Source organism: Schistocerca americana, chromosome 1, assembly GCF_021461395.2.
Source record: "Schistocerca americana isolate TAMUIC-IGC-003095 chromosome 1, iqSchAmer2.1, whole genome shotgun sequence".
NCBI lineage: Eukaryota > Metazoa > Arthropoda > Insecta > Orthoptera > Acrididae > Schistocerca > Schistocerca americana.
The window spans coordinates 588,173,307-588,197,425 of NC_060119.1; the positions used below are offsets into that span (position 1 = coordinate 588,173,307).

At 46.2% G+C, this 24,119-nt stretch overlaps 1 protein-coding gene across 1 annotated transcript in view; it reads left to right on the forward strand.

Annotated features, from left to right (window-relative positions):
* LOC124579080 (protein sneaky) overlaps window positions 1–24,119 on the forward strand; it is a 284,298-nt gene that overhangs the window by 11,266 nt on the left and 248,913 nt on the right. Inside the window, exons 3-4 of the mRNA XM_047131238.1 lie at window positions 2,050–2,172; window positions 10,384–10,624. Coding sequence (XP_046987194.1) covers window positions 2,050–2,172; window positions 10,384–10,624 — 364 coding nt within the window. The remainder of the gene's footprint in view (window positions 1–2,049; window positions 2,173–10,383; window positions 10,625–24,119) is intronic.

A 24,119-nucleotide genomic window follows, 5' to 3' on the forward strand; every position in this document is an offset into this window, starting at 1 on the left:
GATCCTTTCAATGAGTTTCAGTCTGGAATCTCATTTTCCTACAATGGTCATTGCACTTTAAGTCGCTCCAGATGGTTATTCGTTCTAACATTCTGTGTGGTGTCTGTTTGTTCTAAGTCGTGCCTCCCTACCACTTTCGTGCAACTACGCTCTGAGAGTGTTTTTTAGGGAATTGACTGGTTTGAACCTGGGACCTGTTGCTGGTAAGGAGACGCCAGACCACACATGACATGTAGAGTTCAGAAGAGTTCAGTGAGACTAGCGATGATATAATCAAATACTTATTGATTTCAGTGTCAGCTCCACTGCACTCCCTGTAAAAGAATCTTAATACTAACTAAATTTAGTGGAAGGGGTTCAAGGCTTTCCTATTTTTAGTTAGGTGGTAAAATAACGTCGAAAAAGCAGTTAAGTTTACCATTGGAATTTTTATTCTACTCACAAAATATTGTTTATAAATTGCACTATTGATAAAAGGAAATATTTTAATACAGGATGATAAAAACCAACTGCGTTCAACAAAGCTGTGAACGAATATTCCCTGAATGGGTTTCCAAGTTCTATAATGGATCGAAGGATGACCTATGCCATATCACATTTATAATCTAGGTTTAAATTAAGAGAAAACCATCGGTAATGGTCTACAGTGACCCTCAATTATCTTTAATTACTTATTTAACTTGTTGTAAATTACAGTGACTGATGTGGCTTCTCAATAATTATACAACAGAAAAATCATCGCGTTTCAGATTTTAACTTCAAGTAGCAAATGTGAATACCACGAAGTTTAATTGACGATCGACACTAGTATTACGTAAAAAGGGGATGTAACAGATGAGACTTCTGCAGTTTTGAGTGAAGTCTTATGCGCTATTATGCGGCATCGCGTGCGTTCATTACCTTGTCGGTGGTTAGGCAGCGCCAGGGGCGACGGGCGGCGCAGCTCCACACACCTCACCATCTCGGTAGCAACTCTCTCGAACTTCTCCTTACTACTGTTTACTGTAGCTGGTTTAAGAAAAAGGTATCTGGCTGTGTTTTCAACTGACCAGTCAGCGTCTCAACGTTGACCTTAAGCTCCGCCTACAAAAATTCTGTCTATCCAATGAGAAACGTTATACTTTTTGTGGTGGGGCAATGTTTTTAATGTTTGCTACGTAACAGAGACACGTATAGTCTCACGCTAAAACTTGCAGGGCCCTTTTATTGTTATCGTAAGATGTATACTGTTCTCCTGGAGGGTTATATCTTTTAACATGGGCGGGGGGGTGGACCTCCCGGCAGTTGGCCAGCATGTGGGAGTCCCTTATGGTAGGGCCTTCTAGCCTACACGGCTCTGCTCTCAGCTTCTGTTCTCGTTTCTCCCCTCAGAACTGCATCTGCTTCACGGTGGGAAGGTATGACATGCATTTAGGCGTTCTTGTGTTAGTCTGTGGTATTCCACTTGCTCACTCGTTGATCATATTACTTTGGTTAATTTAATGTCAGGATTTATTCGGAGCTATGTGACATATTGCCGGATTTGCTATCATGTCAGGGTTTTCATGGAAGGTGTTGGATTTGCCTAACACCTTACATTGTAGATATTTTATAGTACTTACTATTTCCAGTGATTTGCCGCTAATAATGTAATCGAAAAACAGAGGATTAAAGAGTAAAGGATCAAAGTTTTCATTTACATTTCATGCATGTTCAATGCAGCTTCCACCAGATGCATGACGAACAACCAGACGTAGTGAGTCTCGCCCCATTTTTTTGCCAGCCTATTTGGAGTTACTGCACACAGTGCTGTTGGTACGCGCCGTCGATATGCGCCGCCACAGTTCACCCAAAATTTTTGGAGATCAAGGAAGAGCAGCGAATTTAATAGGCTACCCGAACTTCTTTTATTAATTTTTATTTCTGCCTATACTGAATTAAAATATACGCAAATTGCGATCGAAATTTCGTAAACCCCTAAAAAAAAAAGTCAGTAAATGTTGTCTGTTAACAATATGTTGACTTGTTTGAGGGGAGGACTCGAGTGTTCCAGAGCCTGTGTTGTGGCAGGTGGACACTAACGATGCGCGGCGCGCCCTGGGATCTGTGCGGGGCGTCGTGGAGCCACTGCGCGCAGAGCTGGAGGGCGGCGTCGTTCCTCTGGAGCACAACGACTACCTGGACGAGCTGCAGGTAACCTCCCCCCCCCCCCCCCTCTCTTTCCCAGACTGGGTATGGTGTGCACAAATGCAGATATTTCTATTGGCACCTGAGAACAGTGTACTGAACACATTACATTAATATTTACTTCATTTGCAGACTAGTCATTATAGCTGTTAGGAGTAGTACTTTTTGGGTTGATTAGCATCTCCAAGTGCATGTGGCAAGACCAAGCCATTAATGCTTATTTTCCCCTGGGCAACAGGACAGGTGTTAAAGTGTGGACACATGGACGCGAAACGGTTAGTCTATACTGACAGGCGTAGTACACTTAGTGGTGTAGTTATGGTCATGCAGAAACCATTGCAGCCCGGAGTGACCGAGCGGTTCTAGGCGCTACAATCTGGAACCGCGCGACCGCTTCTGTCGCAGGTTCGAATCCTGCCTCGGGCATGAATGTGTGTGATGTCCTTAGGTCAGTTAGGTTTAAGTAGTTCTAAGTTGTAGGGGACTGATGACCTCAGAAGTTAAGTCCCATAGTGCTCAGAGTCATTTGAACCATTTGAACCAGAAACCAATAGGTCATAAAATATGTGATGTTTATGCTGAAAGACTGTTCAACACAGAGAAAAAACAACCAACACACTTACGTGTGTACATATTAGAATACCACATATAAAAAATATGCGCTTATACCCATCACATCCTGTATATATAATCGACTATCGGTAATGTGATACTCGATCATTTGAAAGCCTTAATAATTTGAAAATTTTTCATAGTCTCTTGAAAAATACTCAGTGAATTCAAAAAATCAATGTATTTGGGTCCTCTCAGTAATTTGCATTTTTAGAGGTGAGGGCATTCCGCCAACACTTCATAATTTGAAGTCAGGGTTCCCAGAATCTTCAGAGTCTCTGCGTCACATATCTAGAGGTGATAGATTTTGCCATGGGGAACAACTTTTTTTTAGGAACAGAATGTTCACTAACGCCTCCCAGCGACTCTCGATGTCCTTTCATATTCGCCAGTCCACGAAATTTCACCGAACCACGACCTGATCTAACACGTATATGCAGAGGTGCGATGAAGAAGTTTCCGTTTGAGGGCGCTGCTGCAGCGTATGCCCATATGTGCAACGTAGCGTGACTCCGATGCGTGTATATTAACACCGACATGTAGGTAAGTGATAAGAGTGGCGTTCGTATCTTTCCGAGGTACTTAAATCGAAAACGAGACCTATGGCGCCGTTTTTACCAGATTCGTGCCAACAGGACCAACGTGCTGTTATTCTTTTCTTGGTTGTCGAAGGACGAACGACTGTAAACATGCGTCTGAGAACGTAGACTGTGTATGTGGCAGCACGTCTGTCGAAAACCACAGTTGTGGGGTGATGCGCCAAGTTCCGTGCTAATCGCGATTCGACACAGGACGCCAGTCGATGTTGGAGAGGTCAGAAGCTACGCCAATTCAAGTGGGAGACACCACCCTATAGTCCTGATCTCTTCCCGTGTCTTCCCTTCGGTCTTCAAACAACTTACGGAAATTCAGTCAGGTAATATCAACAGCGACTGCCGATACTTCGGCGGGAGCACACACCCCCATTCTCAAGGCAGTTTGCCTTGAAAATGGCGGGGTGTGCTCCCGCCGAAATATCGGCTGTTGCTGTTAATATTACCTGGCTGAAGTCCCGTAAGTTGTTTGAAAATTGTATACGGCAAGAGAAACGCAGGTCTCACACGCCTTCGGTCCTTTAACACAGGCCTAGAAGGGTCAACGATTCCTGTGGGACTAGGATGTGCAGCAGACAGTTGCGGAATTCTTCATGCAGCAGAACACCGTGTTTTACGAAACGGATATCTTCAACCAGTTGCATCTGTGGGATTATTGCCTCAATGGTCACGGCGATTTTGCCTGATTAACATACTAATTCTGGACTGCAAGTCCTTCGAACTGAAACTTTTTTTATCGCCCCTTACATATTAAACCTACAAGGGATGTAGAGGACGGAGTTCCTCAATAAAATGTTTATTTTTCGTCAGTACGTAATTACATGCAAGAAGCGGAATCGTAATCCAGGCCACAGGGGTTGATAGCCTTGAGCCTTTTCTTCTACGACACACGGACGCTAGGAAGATTTGACATGTAGTACACCACTGCTCTCCTCTCAGTATGAACCAATACATAAGGCAAGACGTCGCAAGGTCGAAATTATTATGCCCTGAACCGAGACACTCAGCCAGCCCCAAACAAAGGCAATAGAGGCAGGACTCCTATCTGTCTAGACACAGGAAGGTAGTCGCCAGAGGCCAAGAAAGACATTAAAGTGGACTCTTGGAATTATGTGTGTAAGGTTCTCCGTGATGCACATCATCTCTCTTGTAACGTCCCCCACTGCATTTTGTTGAACATTTCTGTGCAACTCCCTTCCTGTTTTAAGAACGGTTCATAGCCGCGCGGCTTAACGCGCTGCTTCCCGAGCAGGAACGCTTGCCGGTCCTTGGCACGAAACCGCCCGGCGGATTTGTGTCGAGGTCCGACGTGCCGGCCAGCCTGTGGATGGTTTTTAAGGCGGTGTTCCATCTACCTCGGCGAATGTGAACTGGTTCCCCTTCTTCCACCTCATTTACACTGTGTCAGCGATTGCTACGCGCCGACCGGAGTGGCCGAGCGGTTCTAGGCGCTACAGTCTGGAACCGCGCGACCGCTACGGTCGCAGGTTCGAATCCTGCCTCGGGCATGGATGTGTGTGATGTCCTTAGGTTAGTTAGGTTTAAGTAGTTCTAAGTTCTAGGGGACTGATGACCTTAGAAGTTGAGTCCCGTAGTACACAGAGCCATTTCAACCATTTTGATTGCTGCGCAAACACCGTTTCCACGTGCGTGTACACCTTAATTATTCTACCACACAAACGTTTTGGGCTACACTCTTCTGGTATGATCTGGTATGAGACGTTCCCGGGAGGAGGGGGGGGGGGTTCACTGGGGGCCGAACCGCACAATAACCCTGGGTTCGGTGTGAAGCGGCTGTGGGGTAGGTGGACTGCTCTGGCCTGTTGTGGGGTTGTGAACCACTGAGGGCTACAGCGGGACGAAGCCTCTCCGTTGTTTTTAGGTCCTCGGCTTAATACACAAGAGGAGTGTGTCTTGTATGAATAGCGTTCAAATACCAGTCCGCCACACTGAATCTGCTGAGTAATTTCAGATCAGAAGTCGAGTATCAATACTATTAAAAAATCTCAATTAGAGGGTTACAAAATCCGTCCAAAAAGTTGCGAGACTGATTTTATTCGTGGCCCACAAGCGACGTCAGAGCAGTAACTAGGTCGCAGCTTGAACTAACTACTATAAACAAAAGACAAGCATTCGACTAATCATTTGTGAGTAGGCAGTGAGAAGCAGTGGAATCGTGGCCGTAGCGTGTCGTAGTTGTTGCGTCACAAATCGCAATGCAGTAATGTCTCTAAATCAGGTGTTCAACACTTTCTCCACAATGTTTTGAAGAACTGCAAAATGTGTGTGCAAAATTTGTCCTGCACACATGGACTGCCGAACAGAAACAACGACGTATAGACGCCTGCCGCGACTTGACTGAAGTGAAAAACATGGACATTTCTTTTCTGGAAAAAATTGTCACGAGTGACGAGACATGCTGTAATCAACATGAAGATAAACGACAAAGTGCTGAATGGGTCACTGAGGTTTCGCCAAGACCAAAGAATGTGCGAATGTGAGCGCGAGTTGAAGAACATCCCAAAGAAGGACTTTTCTGACAGTTTTACGTGGTTGTATAAACGCTCTGTGCATTGAACTCAAGTGGGGGAGACGATGCAGGACACCTTAAGCATTACAACTACCATCTTAACTTTTCACTATTTTTTATTAATCCACTCTCCAGTCTTTCTGGGCTCAGGAGGGTACTGTGCTGTATCTTGCGCATTAGACGAGTAATAATTTAAAGTTCCTGTTCGTGTAGTAAAGTCACAGAATATATTTGTCTTTTTATTCAAATAATTCGCATGTACAAAACAGAATGGAAAAGAGGCACTATATGTGAAAATATATTAATTGTGTGGTTTTCATTTTCTGTAGCATCTTTTTCTTACCTCTGTGTCGTAGAAGTAAGAGGTATTTCTTCATAGTTGTGGATAATTTGTGAAATACATGAATTGCAGTTCGAAAGGATATTTATTTCAATACACCTGCCAATTCTAGGAAACATATTATTGGAGACGACTTCCGATGTAACAACAGATAATCATATTTGAAGGAAGTATCTGTTAAATACGACTATAGGTGTTTATCTTAAGGTGGTGGCAAAGAACTTATGACAAGATATCTCACCAGTCTGCTCAGAACAAAAAGTGTCTTTATATCTTTTATGAAACTAAATATTTGCCGTGAACACCTAGGTTTTTCCTCAGCAGCCGTCACTTATGGTGTTATTCGGGAGTGGCACATTCCAGAAACAGTTTTGCATTCAGCCTTTTCCATTCATAACCCGTGTAACAATTCAGTATTCGTAAGTACCTTCAGCACTTCAGAAGACAGCTGCACGAAAACTACAAGGCATGCAGAAAATAGACAAACATCAGTGAACACAGAATCACTCCATGATTCTTAGGTACACTACAAGTGTTCAATATGGGCACCGTTTGTGACGCACCAAACGTCAATACGTGTAAACGCGAATTGCCTGGTAAAGCGCGATAGCAGCCAACTTTAGAAATTTGTTCACTGGATTGCCCAGCTGCAGGCACGCTTTAATTCGATGCGACAGTATGGCACACCTAATGCAACTACATCACTGCGCGTACTACGAACGAAACTTGGAGAGATACTTGATCCACTGATACGTGTCATTTTTCTGTATGTCTTGTATGTTCCTGCAATAATCTTCTGAAACACCGGAGGTATTTGCGGATAACCCATACCTTTCGTGGAACCATGTGTGCTCCAGAACCTCACACACAGCTGGATTCAATGAACCATTGTGGTAGACAGGTTTGCTTACCCCCTAGTTTAGTAATATGATGAACATTTCCATTAAAGCACATTAAGTTAGTCTTCAGACACTATACAAATATGTATATTAAAATATATTTCCCTCGCAGTATTACAGTATTTAAATTATCAGACTGATTTAGAATAATTCTCACACGAATAATAACAGTCGTCGTTTTTAGAACGGTTAATATCGAATAAATTTTTTGAACAGTTAGTAGCTAGTATTAAGGCCGCTCCTTAAGTTGCCCGTTAGCTCTGTGTGGTAGAGGCTTGGTACCGTGGTTTCTACAGAATACATCACTTATTGGCTTCCCGAAGGATATACTATCACAAACCTATAATGTCTCAAGTTTACACTTGAAAACACGAAAAACATTAAGCATGCAGCGAAGAAAATATGCGCTGCATTAAAGATATCTCTCAAAGACGTGCCTTTTAGTACTATTTGTTATGAAAAAATAACGGGAAATGTGATGTCGGCATATAAATGTTCTAGATTTTGTCACGGAATTAGCTTTTGGCGTTATTTAGTATTTGATTATGAAACGGAACGAAGGTACAGGATGTAAATTTTGGCTAGAGTGTGATATTTTGGCCCTCTGCTTCCCGCTGAAATCTGAGTTATGGTGGCAGACTGATCTGCAGCGTAGTGTTCTAGATTTGTTCAGATCGCCGTAGCACTCCGCAGTAAGAAAACCACGAGCTATGCCTGCTATCGACTTTCATATCAGACATAAATGGCATGTGGAACTCCGCAGTTTCCACTCCCACTATTCACTATCGAAACATTAAACCACTAGAAATACATTTCCACCATTGTGGTAGTGAACCGTTCACAAAGTACACTGTTTCAGAGACATTGGCCCGATCCATTCCATCCGTCCCCCTCAACCTGAATACCAGTGATCTCTCTGTTCCCTACTCGAATAAATCCCTTCCGTTACGCACGAGAGCATTGAGCTAAAACCGTACAGAAAGGTTGTACATAAACTTCCACTCCCTGTATTTTACCACTGCTATGTTCGGAATTTCATAGAGTGTATTTCAATCAACATTGTCAAAAGCTTACTCTAAATACACTTCCGGGAAGAAATTAGTACACCTGGAAAAACAACGTCAGTTTCGATCCGATAACGGCATATGCTAACTGGAGGATAGTAGATGTACTGATAATCGTTTCAGCGGCGTCCGTCAACAGATAGTGTACTGGCATAGCTACCAGAGAGCCATCTTTATCTACCTTGTAGTAGGGAATGCTCAGAGCCAGAAGGCTCAATGTGGCGCCGACGTGTGAAGCTAGCTGGCAACAATGCCACGGAGATGTGCTCGTGCTTCCTACAGTCAACTGACCCAGTTTGAAAGGGGTGATTGATGGGATGGTCCTTTCAGAGAATTTCCACGCAAGCTGAGTGCCACGTCAGTTGTGCAACGATGCTGGTATAAATGGTTGCGTAAAAAATCTTACAGCTGCAGACGAGATTCTGGGCGTCCACGCAACACAGACGCCCTCCAGGATCGTCGTATTGTAAGGGTAGCAGTGGTAGATCGTACAGCTACCAAAGCACATATAAGAAGGTTTGTGAGCCCAGACATGTCAACACGATCTGTTGTGAACGAGTTATTAGCAGTGGGAGTACGGACACGCACACCTCTAGCCCATCTTCCACACACCCAACAGTACCGACCTGCACGGCTCGACTGGTGTCGTCAGAGAATCGCTTGGAAGATGGAATGGTGCGCTGTGGTCTTCAGCGATGAAAGCAGATTCTGCCTGCACGCAAGTGATGGTCGTTTGCTGCTACGACTTAGACCTAGTGAGCACTGTTTCGTAGAGTGCATTCGTCCAAGACACACTGGACAACACTCATTCAGCTTTGGTATTTCTGTAGGAGACGTTAACCAGCGCCAAGTACGTGTAGAACGTTGTTAGACCCTCTCTTTTGCCGTTCTTGCCTCAGGAATGTTATGTGTTGCTTCAACAAGATAATGCTCACCCACACACTCTCCGTGAAATCAGCGTGTTCTGCAAGATGTGCAGACGCTTCCCTGGCTAGCATGATCTTTGGCAACTGACCCTTAACATAGACAAATGTAATGTATTGCATATACATAGAAAGAAGGATCCTTCATTGTATGATTATATGATAGCGGAACAAACACTGGTAACAATTACTTCTGTAAAATATCTGGGAGTGTGCGTGCGGAACGATTTGAAGTGGAATGATCATATAAAATTAATTGTTGGTAAGACGGGTGCCAGGTTGAGATTCATTGGGAGAGTCCTTAGAAAATGTAGTCCATCAATAAAGGAGGTTGCTTACAAAACACTCGTTCGACCTATACTTGAGTATTGCTCATCAGTGTGGGATCCATACCAGGTCGGGTTGACAGAGGAGATAGAGAAGGTCCAAAGAAGAGCGGCGCGTTTCGTCACAGCGTTATTTGGTAAGCGTGATAGCGTTACGGAGATGTTTAGCAAACTCAAGTGGCAGACTATGCAAGAGAGACGCTCTGCATCGCGGTGTAGCTTGCTGTCCAGGTTTCGAGAGGGTGCGTTTCTGGATGAGGTATCGAATATATTGCTTCCCCCTACTTATACTTCCCGAGGAGATCACGAGTGTAAAATTAGAGAGATTCGAGCGCGCACGGAGGCTTTCCGGCAGTCGTTCTTCCCGCGAACCATACGCGACTGGAACAGGAAAGGGAAGTAATGACAGTGGCACGTTAAGTGCCCTCCGCCACACACCGTTGGGTGGCTTGCGGAGTATCAATGTAGATGTAGATGTAGACTTGTCTCCAATCGAATACGTGTGGGATGTGATGGGGAGAGAAGTGACTCGTGCAGCTCGTCAACCGACAATTCTTACAGAACTGCGTGAACACGTCGAGCAGGCGTGGCATACCGTTTCCCAGGTCAGTACTAGCCATTCGAACGATCAACTGGATTCCAGAGTCAGCACCCGCATTGTCGCCTGTGGAGGCTACACCACATTGGTGTTTCAACATGGGTCGATACCTGGTACGCCAGAACCGCTTGTGCTTTAGGTCCGTAAATGTGATTATTTCATGTACTCCGTAAGCAATGCTGTTACAACAGATCTTGAGTAAATTGGAAATCTTTAAAAGGGTGTACTACTTCTTTCAGGCAGCGCATATCCACTGTAGATACCACGTGCGTGACGTAGTCATACGAGTGGGACTCGACAGTGACTAGAAGTAAACGGCACTGTACTTTCAGAAGAGACCGAAGCGATCCGCGGATACGGGGGAGAGCCCAGACGGCGCTGGCACCAGCGTCGAGGCCAAGTACGCGGAGCGGCTGGCGGGGCGCTGCCGGCAGCAGCTGGAGCGCGGCGCGGACCGCTGCCGCGGCATGTTCCAGGGCGCCTACGACCGCTGCTACCGCACCGTCTCCTGGATCGCCGCCTGGCTGCTCTGCTGGCCCATGAAGCTCACCTTCTTCTGCAACATCGCGCAGGGTAAGCAGCCCTCCGGCCACATTTCTAATATGGAGAAAACACTGAGCAACTTTCGGACTCTATTGTATTCGTATTAGCACTTATGATTTTTCAGTTCCTTAATTCATTCGGTAAAAACCCAGCCCTTATAGGATCATTTTATTGTCCATCTGTACATCCGTCTATTCAGACCCCTTTTTCTGCTGATCAAGTAGAAGCATCAAGTTGACATTTATGTCAAATACACTACTGACCATTAAAATTGCTACAACAAGAAGAAATGCAGGTGATAAACGGGTATTCATTGGACAAATATACTATACTAGAACTGACATGTGATTACATTTTCACGCAATTTGAGTGCATATATCCTGAGAAATCAGTACCAAGAACAACCAACTCTGGCCGTAATAACGGCCTCGATACGCCTGGGCATTGAGTCAAACAGAGCTATGATGGCGTGTACAGGTACAGCTGCCCATGCAGCTTCAACACGATACCACAGTTCATCAAGAGTAGTGACTAGCGTATTGTGACGAGCCAGTTGCTCGGCCACCACTGATCAGACGTTTTCAATTGGTGAGAGATCTGCAGAATGTGTTGGCCAGGGCAGCAGTCAAACATTTTCTGTATCCAAAAAGGCCCGTACAGGACCTGCAACATGTGGTCGTGCATTATCCTGCTGAAATGTTGGGTTTCGCAGGGATCGAATGAAGGTTAGAGCCACGGGTCGTAACACATCTGAAATGTAACGTCCACTCTTCAAAGTGCCGTCAATGAGAACAAGAGGAGACCGAGACGTGTAACCAATGGCACCCCATGCCATCACGCCAGGTGATACGCCGGTATGGCGATGACGAATATACGCTTCCAATGTGCGTTCAACGCGATGTCGCCAAACACGGATGCGACCATCATGATGCTGTAAACAGAACCTGGATTCATCCGAAAGAATGGCTTTTTGCCATTCGTGCACCCAGGTTCGTCGTTGAGTACACCATCGCAGGCGCTCCTGTCTGTGATGTAGCGTCAAGGGTAACCGCAGCCATGGTCTCCGAGCTGATAGTCCATGCTGCTGCAAACGTCGTCGAACTGTTCGTGCAGATGGTTGTTGTCTTGCAAACGTCCCCATCTGTTGACTCAGGGATCGAGACGTTGCTGCACGATCCGTTACAGCCATGCGGATAAGATGCCTGTCATCTCGACTGCTAGTGCTACGAGGCCGTTGGGATCCAGCATAGCGTTCCGTATTACCCTCCTGAACCCACCGATTCCATATTCTTCTAACGGGTCATTGGATCTCGACCAACGCGAGCAGCAATGTCGCGATACGATAAACCACAATCGTGATAGACTGCAATTGGACCTTTATCAAAGTCGGATACGTGATGGTACGCATTTCTCCTCCTTACACGAGGCATCACAACAACGTTTCACCAGGCAACGCCGGTCAACTGCTGTTTGTGTATGAGAAATCGGTTGGAAACTTTCCTCGTATCAGCACGTTGTAGGTGTCGCCACCAGCGCCAACCTTGTTTGAATGCTCTGAAAAGCTAATGATTTGCATATCACAGCATCTTCTTCCTGTCGGCTAAATTTCGCGTCTGTAGCACGTCATCTTCGTGGTGTAGCAATTTTAATGGCCAGTAGTGTACTAAGGTCCGCAGTCCCCTGTGGGTGTAAAAACTTCTAAGCATCTAAATCGATGCTATCGAAAGACAGGGCCATTTTCGTCCCATACTGCTTGATTCAAAAAGAAAGGCCAGATTTCAGTTGTTTATTACAGAGAAGCTATGGAAGTTAGGCCGGCCGCTGTGGTCGAGCGGTTCTAGGCGCTTCAGTCCGGAACCGCGCTGCTGCTACGGTCGCAGGTTCGAATCCTGCCTCGGGCATGGGTGTGTGTGATGTCCTTATGTTAGTTAGGTTTAAGTAGTTCTAAGTCTAGGGGACTGATGACCTCAGATGTTAAGTCCTATAGTGCTTAGAGCCATTTGAACCATGAAAGTTAGAAAAACATTGCGCTTGTCGCTGGATAGAGGAATGTTCGAAGTTTCATATTCGCACAGACACTATACCGTACACTCAAGTTGGGCACCATACGTTTCTCGAGAAACATCGAGACCGTTACCATTTCATTCCATACATGAATCAACAGTTCCCTGTTTATTGTATCGACAGCTTCAAAAATTCGATTTCTCACCTCTCGGAGAGCTGCCGTAGGTATGACAAAGGCTTTGTGTTTTATGTACTCCCATAGAAAAGGTGTGGGGTGTGGTGACGTGGGAGGCCCAAAGCAATGGACAAGATATTGTTGTCCGCCTCTTCCAATCCAACGTTTTCGCATGGTGTTGTTAAGATAGCGCCGCACCTCAAGATGAAAGTGAGGCGTGGCGCCATCGCGCTTAAAAGTTAAAACGTTGGAATCTTCGTGGAAGAAACAACCAGTTTTGCAGCATGTCAAGATAACACATTCCTGCCACTGTTTCCTTAGCAAGAAAAGAAAGGTCTATAAACTTTGGGAGCTGAACTATTACAAAACACATTCATTTCGATGAGTCCCTTTCATGTTCTACGGCGACGCAAGGATTTTGTGACCCCTAAATTCTTAAATTATGGAGGTTTGCTTTACCCGATAGATGAAATATCAGTTAGTCCAAAAAGATGAGTCATTCGCAAAAAGTCATATCCTGGAGAACTGAAATGCAAAATTCGTACTTCTGTTATGGTCGCTGGGACGCAATTCCTGCAACAACTGCCACTTGTAAGGCTTCATATGCAGGCCTCGTTTCAGAACACGCCATACCGTTGTTTGACGAGAGTGAAGCTCCTGGCCTGTCCGTCTTATGGACTTCCGAGAGTTCCGTGTGGACGCATCTCGTACGCTCTACATCTTCATCAGACCTGACCTTTGCATATGCGACCAACTTGCAAGAATGCTATATGCCAGTCATAACTATGCTTGTATAGTGGCAGCTTCTTGATGAATAGACTGCGAAATGCACGTTGCACTTGAACAATGGATTAACTTCGTGCAAATTCCAGCACACAAAATGATTTCTCTTGTGGTGTAGTCATCATCTTGCTACAGACAAACAATAGCGCAGCTGTGTCAAAACTTTGAACCTTCCCCTATCCAGTGACATGGACAATGTGTTTGTTCTTTATAGTATGTCTGTAATAAACAATTGAAATCTGTTCTTTCTCTTTGAATCACTTGGTATTTTGATACTCACAAACTCACTCATCCAAACTTATATATGAACTATCTATACAGGGTGGTCAAAAGAGTCTGAAAAGGTGGTAAGGGTGTTGCAGGGTAGGTTGTCCTGAGAAATAACTGTTAAGAAAACAAATTGGATGTCTTGCGCCGTTCCCAAGTTAATTAGCACTGAAGTTAGGCTATCAGACCGGTGCACGTTCAGATACTAGCAGCCCACCGGAGACGGTGACGCCAAACGTCTTCTTCGTTTGGTTTCGTACAACCGAACAAGAGTGGAATGCAAAAATTGGGCATGGTACGATAATAAGGATCTAACCCGAGCCAAAGGCTGAGCAGTTTCGTGCGCTGTCATCTACGCTATGAGAACAACTGACACTAACTGCATTGTATTAACTCAGAAACGGCGCAAAATATCGCATTTTGTTCTTAAGAATTATTTCTCAGTACAACCTACCCTGCAACACCCCTGCAACCTACTCAAACTTTTCCGACCACCCTGTACATACAGGATGAAGAAAGAATGCAGCATTTCACGGTCGGGATGCGATTCCTCATCCTAATTCAAGACAAAACTGTATCTAGGAAAACCTACTCCCACCAATAGCTTTAATAAAAAAAGCGATTTAAAAAGGAAGGCTCTGACAATTCTCAGTATGTTGTAACTGCATGCAGCGTGGCCAAGAAAAGGTAGCATGAACACTGTGAACGGATATGCAGACTCGCCGACGTTCGAGTTGCTCTCGCGCAAAACTTTTTTTTTTCAGGTATGGAATCAAATTTTATCCAGTTTAGATTCCACAATGCGGTATCTTGTGTATTTCTTTCTGCTGCTTTTACCTTCATCGAAAACATTAAGACACAACAAGAACTTCTTACATACGTAAACGACCATATCTTTTCGACCATAACACACATAAAGCCAATAGAAAACAATAGCGAATATAGTAACTTCAGACTATCCAGTGAGGTACAAAAAAACACAATAGGCAGGGTACACTAGATTGCACATTGTGCTACGCACAGTAATTCGATTCTGTACGTTTAACGTCCAGGTTTATCTTCGCACAACCGGTACGCACATGAACGAGCAGCTTTCACTTTAGAGAAGATGTTCAAAGCGGTCATCTTGCATTTACAAACACTTCGTCACTCGCTGGATCATATTTTGCTTGATCCTACGCAACACACTTGCATCCACCATTGCCTAAGCGGTATGCATGCGAGGTATTAGGTCGTGTACTTCCATCGGTAGAGTACCAGAAACTTATTGCTTTAAGTGTCCCCACAAATAACGGTCTTGTGGATTGAGATCCGGAGAACGTTCAGGCCAGAACATAAGACCTCCACGACCAATCAGTTTCCTGGAGAAGCTTCATTTAAGTAGTTATGCAAATTCATTCAGGAGTGAGGCGATGCACCATCCAGCCGAAACTGTAGCTGTCGCCTAACACCAAGTGGAACTTTTTCCAACGCGTAAGGCAAAGTATTGCAAAGAAACATACGATACAGGAGCGCATTGAACTTGTCTGGAATTAGGTAAAGGCCCAAAAGCCCCCCTCCCACGATTCCAGCCCACAGGTTTATGCCAAAGCGTGGCTGAAAGTCACGTTCACGAGCGATATGTGGGTTGTGTTCCGACCAATAATGGCTCTTGTGGATGTTGAAAATACCTTCACGAGTGAAGTTAGATTCATCAGTCCATAACACGTTATTTATAAAATGTTATTATCTTCCACTTGGTGCGAAAGGTATTCACAAAACTTTAATTGTCGAATGCGGTCCTCTGGCCGTTGGTGTTGAGTTAACGTGTAATAATGTGGACGCAGTTCTTCGTCATACAACACTTCAACAACCAGTCTTCCGAGAGATTTAGAACTGTCTTCGAATATCAAGGGCACTTCTCCGAGATGACTGGTGAATGGTTTCCAGAATCGCGCCCTCTGTTTGTGGAGTACGTCTAGTCCATTGCTTGTGGACGAAGATTACCGATTTCTCGAAGGCGTTGCTCAAGGTGACGAAAAACATTCTTATTGGGATGACACCTTTGAGAATACCGTGCACCATACGCACGAGCAGCAGCAGCAGATTGGTAATCGGATGTATACTGCACCAGAAGCATATCGACATATTCATCGTTTGTTGACTCCATCGGAAAGCCTCCCTACATGAACTTGACAGGACCAGTTACGGTAGTGCACTGCGTGGATAGTAGACGCATGCATGCAGTTTAAATGATCTCACTGCGCTATGATAGACTATTGTCATGTGACAAAGCGATGTCCTGCTTATAAACGACGAGAGCTACGGAACAGACGTCTAAAAAATAAAAACGGAACCTCACGAGGATTCGAGCCACATCTCCATTGATGGATATGGACTTGACGTCCCAGCAGTCTACTCAGTGAACTACGACGGCTGGTACGGTAGTGTGGGATGATATATACATGCCTCTCTACATTTCGATGCGCCGCATAACGTGTCGGTGTAGCCAGATCCTCGTTTTCATGCATATGTTTTCAAAATGTACCCGATCTGATTTTGCTAGATAGACTTCTGTCTTGAATCTGGATGAGGAATTGCATGCCGACCTTTAAGTGTGGCATTTTTTCTTCGTCCTGTACACACTGCCCAGTCACATTAATGTGACTATATTTTAGAAGCCTGAATAACCATCTTTTGCAGCGCAGACTTCTGCGAGACGTGGCGGAAGTTAGGCAGTCAATTTTTGTAAGGTACCGACGGGGATATGGAGCCAATCCGACTCCAGTGCTGTGGGCAGCTGCTCTAGCTTTCTCGGCCGTAAACCTATGGCGCAAACAGCTCTATCGAGGTGCTCCCACAATTCTCGAATAGGTATGGTGGGCAGAGGAGTACGGTAAATTCATCTTGTGCTTTTCGAACTAAGCACATAAACTCTGAGCTGTGTGACATCTTGCAGTGTTCTGCTGAAAGATGACATCATGCCGAGGAAAAACAAACTGCATGTTGGGGAGGACATGGTCCCAAAGGATAGATGCATACTCGTGTTGTTCCATTATGCCTACTAAAAAGACCAGATCACCCAGGAACTGGCACGAAAACATTCCCCAGGCGATAACGCACCCTCATCCACCCTGGACCCTTCCGACGATTGTTGCAGATTGTACGCTTCCAGACGTTTTACGCCATACACGCCAATGGGGATTTGGCCAATGGCGCATAAAACCTGATTATATGAAAAGGCCACCTGTCGGCGTTCAGTGGGCGTCCAGTTGCGGTTGTCGTCACTGAACTGCATTCATGATGGGTGCATGAACCAAGTGCCTGCTGTGGAGGCCCACGTGCAGCAACATTTGCTGAACGGTCGTTGAGGAAACATTGTTGGTATCCCCTTCGTTCATGTTGGCGATCAACTGCTTAGCAGTTGCATGTCTGTTCGCTCGTACACATCTCTGTAGCCGTTATTGACCACTGTCATATGGTGGTGCACCACAATAACCTCAATGCCAGTTTTGGATAGCATCATTCTGCCATGCACGGTGTATTTTAACAGCAGCGACGAGCAAACACTTTATAAACTTCGCCGTTTCGGATATGCTGCCACCCTTGGCCCAACACCCGCTGAGCATGCCCTTTTGGACATACATAACTCGCTCGGTGTGTGTATTAGAACAATGACAGCACTATTATCAGCGTCTTTTCTTTTATTTATTGTAATTTCATTCCCCTACCCCACATGGGTAGGGGAGGGCTGGTAGCGGCACAGTCCACACAGTCCACCACTCTTCAGCCAGCTGGCTTTACAAAAATACAGAAGGGTGATTACATAAAAAAGCGGGTAAAAAGTGGGACATAAAAAACACAGTAAATGGAGATGATGGGAATTAAAATATAGACTAAGATGGAGACATGCACTGGAGGACAGTTAAAAAGTCGACATAAAGTTAAAATAACGCAGCTGGCAAATCAAAGCGCACTTAAAAAACATTGGAGGCAAATACAAGTTAAAAGTCGGCCACAGGATAAAAATCACAGAGCAAGACACTTAAAAAAACCACTGGAAACGATGGAGCACTCATGAAGAATAAAAAAAAAAAAAACCTCATAAGGACCTGCCGAGGGACTGGAGGTTGGAGAGGAGGGATAAAGAGGAGAGGAAGGTGCAGTGGGGGGTGGGGGCTGGGGGGTGGGTGGAAGGAAGAGGATAAAAGGGGGACAGGAGGCGCACCAAGACGCAGGAGATGGACAGGGCGGGAGATGGAGAGGGAAGACAAGGCAGGAGGGAGTGCAGAGACACTGAAAGGGAGCAGAGGAGAGGGAGGGGGTGTAGGAGGGGGAAGGCCACTCAGGAGAAGGGGGGGGGAAGAGAGGGTGCCCTGAGAAGGAGGCAGTAGGAAGATTGGGTTGGAGTTGGTAGGAGTATCGGCATCTCCCCAAAACACTTTATAATACCCTCCACTGCTAGTTCTGCTACCTGCCATCTGTGTTTATTGCACGTTGACATCGAACATAGGTGGTGATCACATTAACGTGACTTGTCTATAAATATTATCAATATATATAGTATCAAAATATACATGTAATATACAAACGGGAAACTTTTTTGCCAGATGTCTGAAAAATTTTTGACCGATTTGCTTCAAATGTTTTGAGGAAAAAGGTCCTATGAACATGTTTCTGGAAATGTATCGTTGTCGTGGTAGATGGTGCTGACGAATGCAAGTTGCTCTGACCAAGTGCCGTGTGTTCCTTGTGTGGTGCAGGCTCTGTGATTGACGCAGCGTACTGTAAGCAGCAGAATAATCCGGTATTCATGTCGGGAAGGAGCCGAGAATGCGTTTGTGTACGACCAAGCAGATGGAAACGGTCGAGAGGCAACATGACTATACCAAAACAAGTACCCTCACAGACACTAACCAAAACACACAACATTTCAAGCCCTTCTTGGGCGTTTGTGTGATCGTGGGTCCCTTCATGCAGACGAACTTGTAGGGAGGGGGCAGACTATGCATACGCCAGACTTGGAGGACCATGTTCTACAGGATATTGATTCGATTCGTACTATAGGCTCGAGGCAAGTGGCCCGCCAACATGGTGTAAGCCAGAGTACGGTTATTTGTTTTTTTCTTTATTGGATTTCGATTACACTCACTCTCCACCCCCCGCCCCCTCCCCGAGGGGGGGGGAGTTCTGGTAGCAGCACAATACGCCGCTCTGCAGCCTACAGAAAAGTTAAGAAACAGGATTAGGAGATATGAGAACAATAAAAGCAGACGATCAAATGGGGACTGTTAAAAACTAAAACATGGAGAAAAAGATGCGAAGAAAATATAAAAATAAATGGTCAGTGACGCTGATTAAAACACATAGTAAATAGGCAGGCACAATTAAAAAACACAGAGACAGTCTGATTTCTGTTTGCACGAGATAAAAAACACAACTAGCAACAAGATGGTGGCTGTTCACAACACTGACACAGGACACACAACACTGAACACTCACTTAAAACAGCACTATTGTAAGGGTCTACGGCTTGCATACAGCCGTTCGGTACTTAACACGCGCTCGCCAGCCGACTTACCTGGAATGCTGACAATTTGCTTGGTTGGTACACGTGCGTCCGGCAGCAGTGCGACGCAGGGAGTAAGTGACTAGCTACCATCCACAGCGCGCCGTATTAACTAGCGTGGCCTCGGGCGCGAATATGTCTCTTTTCTTAGCTCATCATGGTGCCACCGTAATTAGGATGTCAGACACAGTGATGATGGGTGCCCGTAGTGTGCGTGTTTTATAATCAGCATTTGTTGTTAAAACTGTTTAAGCTTACTTCTCAGTGTTCGCGTATTACCGTACCTCAAGGACCCACTGCTTACAAATCCTGACAAATATTTCGTCTAATTGTCATCCAGGGCTACAACACAAACAAACCCGTTATACTATAGAGCCAACACGGCGGTAGATGGGGAGAGGGAGGACTCAGACCGATGAGGGGGGAGGAGAGGAAAAGAAAAAAGGGAGGAGCGGATGGAGGGAGGGGACATAGAAAAGGGATGGGGGGCTGGGCAGACGTGAGGTGAGGGAAAGGCAGTGGAGAGGAGAGCAAAAGGACTTGGGGAGAGAAGGGAGGCAGGGAGAGGGTAGGTGGGGAAAAAACAGGATGGAAGGAAGGAGAGAGGGAGCCCGAGAAAAGGTCAGAGGAAGGAAGAGGGAGGTGAGGATCAGAGTTGATAGGAGGGATAAATGGAGGGAGAGAGGGCATCATCTGGGAGGGGGCTCAATGGAAGCCACCTTGGGAAAGGAGCTGAAGGGTGTAGATGTGGAGGGTAGGGGGGGACAACAGTGAAGGCAGAGCAGAGGGCTGGGGTTGGAGAGGAGAGGAGCAACCAGGGGATGAGGGGGATCAAGTCGTCAGGAGGTGTAGAGGACATAGATATGTTCGAGGAAAAGGAGCAGATGGGGGAAAGGAATCAGGTTGTAGAGGATCTGCATGGGGGATGGGAGGCAAGGCGGAGTGCATGGTGCTTGGGGATGTGGAGGGACTTATAGAATTTGGGGAGGGCGAATATCCAGGCAGGCCTGGCGTAACAGTGGATGGGACAGATTGAGGATTTGTAGGTGTGGAGGATGGTAGAGGGGTTCAACCCCCATGTCCGGCCAGAGAGGAGTTTAAGGAGTCGGAGGCGGGTTTGGGCTTTGGATTGGATAAAGTGGAGATGAGGGATCCAGGTAAGGTGACAGTCAATGGTGAGGCCCAGGTAGGTGAGAGTGAGGGAGAGGCAGACAGGACAGGCGCAGATGGTAAGGGAAAAATCAAGCAGCCGGAAGGAGTGAGTAGTACGACCTACGATGATTGCCTGGATCTTGGAAGGATTGATTTTCAGGAGCCACTGGTTACACCATGTGACAAAAAGGTCATGGTACTTCTACAGAAGGTGTTGGGATCATTGAAGGGTAGGAGCGAGGGCAAGGAAGGCAGTGTCATCAGCATACTGCAGGAGATGTATTGGAGGGGTGGGGGGTTGAGGCATGTCTGCCATGTACAGGAGGTAGAGGAGAGGGGAGAGGACAGAGCCCTGGGGCACACCTGCAGAGGGGTAGAAGGTGCATGAATCGGCGTTATGGATAGCAACATAGGTGGGATGATGGTAGAGGAAGGAGGCAATCAGATGGACATAGTTGGTAGGCAGGGCGTACGTCTGGAGTTTAAACAGGAGACCGGGATGCCAGACATGGTCAAAGGCCTTTTTGAGGTCAAGGGAGACAAAAATGGCAGAGCGATGGGAGTCAAGCTGGAGGGAGAGGAGATGAGGCATAGGAGTTAGTCACTGGCAGAGAAGGAAGGTCGAAAGCCACCATTGAGTGTTGGGGAGGAGGTGGTGTCAGTGGAGGTGTGATGGATGCACTGGGTAAGGATGGATTCCAAGAGCTTGCTGAGCACTGAGGTGAGACATATATGGCGATAGGAAGAAGCATCAGATGGAGGCTTGTTGGGTTTGGAGAACATCAGGATATGGGAGGCTTTCCACAGGCCAGGGTAGAAGCTGGTGGCGAGGATTACGTTGTAGTGGGTGGCAAGTACTGCATGGAAGAAGGGAGGGCAGTGTTTGAGATGGTCGTGGGTAATGCGGTCATTACCGGGAGTGGTGTTGCGTTTAGTGCAGAGTGTGATTCTGATGTCCTGTGTAGTGATGGGAGTGTTAAGTTCAGATGGTGGTGTGTGGTCGAAGTAATGAAAGCTAGGAACAAGGGGAAGAACAGAGGTATCTGTATGGTCGATGACGTCAGGAAAGAGGGACTAATCAAATTGGGGATCATCTGGAATGGAAAAGACATCGGATATGTGGGAGGCAAAGTGGTAGACCTTACTGAGGTTATCAGGGAAGGGAGGGTCATCAAGGAGGAGAGGGTACTGTGTGGGAGGGCGGTTACCAGTAAGGCGGTGGAAAGCAGACCAATACTTGGAAGAGTTGATTGGGAGTGTGGCGTTGAGTTGTGTGCATGTCTGTCGCCAAGCACGGCGTTTCTTTGCATTAAGCATGTTGCGGATGTGTCGTTGTAATTGCCGGTGGCGGGTTAGTGTGTCCCAATCACGGGTGTGGAGATAAGGGCGGTAGAAGCGACGGGATTCACGTAGGAGAAGGACAGGCTGTGGGGGCAGGGCTGGGCAGTGAGGGTGGATGGCTTTGGTAGGTATATGGGTGGCAACAGCGTCAGACAAGGTCTGGTGCAGGAAGGCAGTGGTGCAGAATATGTCATAAGGGGATTGAAGGGTAAGGTCGTGGCGTTCGACCTGGGTGTGTATGGAGTCCTGGTAGGCATCCCAGTTGGCGATGAGTAAACGTGGACAAAGTTTAGGAGGGATGTCAGGGCGAGGAGTGGGGCGGGCGACCATCAGAGATAGTGAGGAGAACAGGAGCATGGTCACTGGCAATGAGATCAAGGACATCCGCAGTGATGTGCCCAAGGAGGTTGGGAGAGGCTATATCGCGTCGGGAGTGGTGTACGATTCAGGTCAGGTATGATGGGGGAGGGGAACCAGGTCTCCATGGAGTACGATTATGTATATCCTGTATGACAACCGTTACTCTCCCTATCAAATGGCTCTGAGCACTATGGGACTCAACTGCTGAGGTCATTAGTCCCCTAGAACTTAGAACTAGTTAAACCTAACTAACCTAAGGACATCACAAACATCCATGCCCGAGGCAGGATTCGAACCTGTGACCGTAGCGGTCTTGCGGTTCCAGACTGCAGCGCCTTTAACCGCACGGCCACTTCGGCCGGCACTCTCCCTATCACCTGGAAGGATTATCAGCAGTGGTTTTCCCTCTACGAGAAGGATTTTGTCGATAGTTTTTGCACTAGACCATCACAATTTCTGTCATCAGTCCTCTTTACAGATGAAGCAATCTTTACCAGAACTGGTATCCTCAATCTACGTACTCGTCATCTGTGGGCTACAGAGGAACTTCGATTCGTCAGCGCCATATACAGTGGCAACAATGCATTTCCGGCTCAATGTTCATAGGACCTCTTTTCCTCCATTTCCTGTCAGGAACCTGTCAATGCAGTTTGTCTGTGGTTTGCTGCAAAAATGTGCGTTTTTCTTTCCTTCTTCACCACCAGCTTTAACTACGATAGCGGGAATTTAAGCTATTAGACAAGTTGTTCCTCCCCTGTACATTCTTTCTCTTTACATATATTTTTTAAATATAAAATGTATACATAGCAATGTGCCGTTTTGTTTCCTTCTTCGCAGATGGCTTTCACACCAACAGGAAATCTGTATTTCTGGTTTAACGGTTTATGATTAGAATACTGCTACTGAATCTACAGTAACCACAAAGAAGGCTCAAGGTCAGAGAAAGTGAGGGAGAAGAAGAAATGGACAGAGGGGTTGGAGGAAACGGCGATAAACAGTGCAAAGGAGGAGATGGAGACAGAGAGAGAGAGAGGCGGGAGGGGGAGACGGACAGAGAAAGGGTGGAGAAGGTGATGGACAGAGAGTGGGCATGGAGGAGGAGGAGATGAAGACGAGGAGACGACAGAGACTGGGGCAGAAGGAAATTAGGGCGTACATCGCATTCCCATGCGTGTTAGAAACGTGTGCTTTCTCTTTTCTTTCCTCTCCATTCAACCAGACGGAGCCAAAGTAACGCGTAGCCGGGTACACTAGGCAACTTGCACATTTTCGTCCCTTTCATTTATTGTTAGAGACGATACATTTGCTTTAACGCACACTTCCTCATTTGTAGACGAATAGGATACGGAATTTTTCGCACACAGGAAATTTCCGAAAACGCAATTCTGCTGAATTCCGTAGTCACTCAGCTTACCTATGCAGAAAGTTGGCCAAACTACAATGAACCAGTAGATGGAGGACTCACTGACGACTAAATGATGTCGTTCCCAGCAGGCACGCCTTCCTGTCCTGATGCTGCGACTGCGCTGTTGCGCGAATATGCAGGTTTAGAAATAACATGTCGTAAGAGTTGCCGTTAGAACGATCGGAGGGCGGGCCGCCAACTGGTCATTGACAGTAGAGCCAGTTCAAGCCACAAGCGACATAAAAAGGGTGTTTGAGGCGTCGAGCTGAAATCGCGAAATTTGTAAGCAGGATGTATTAATTACTGATGTTTCGTTACGAGCCGCCACTGATGTCAGTATCATACTTCAGGTAAACGCTTCTTCAAGATTGACTCTGTGGTCTGTCAACCTCATCCACTCAAACCAATAGCTTCAAGTCAGTCGATTCAGATTAGAGTTTGCGAAGTTAAAGGCTAGAAAAATTTCGTTGTAGCCCTGATGCTTTTATCC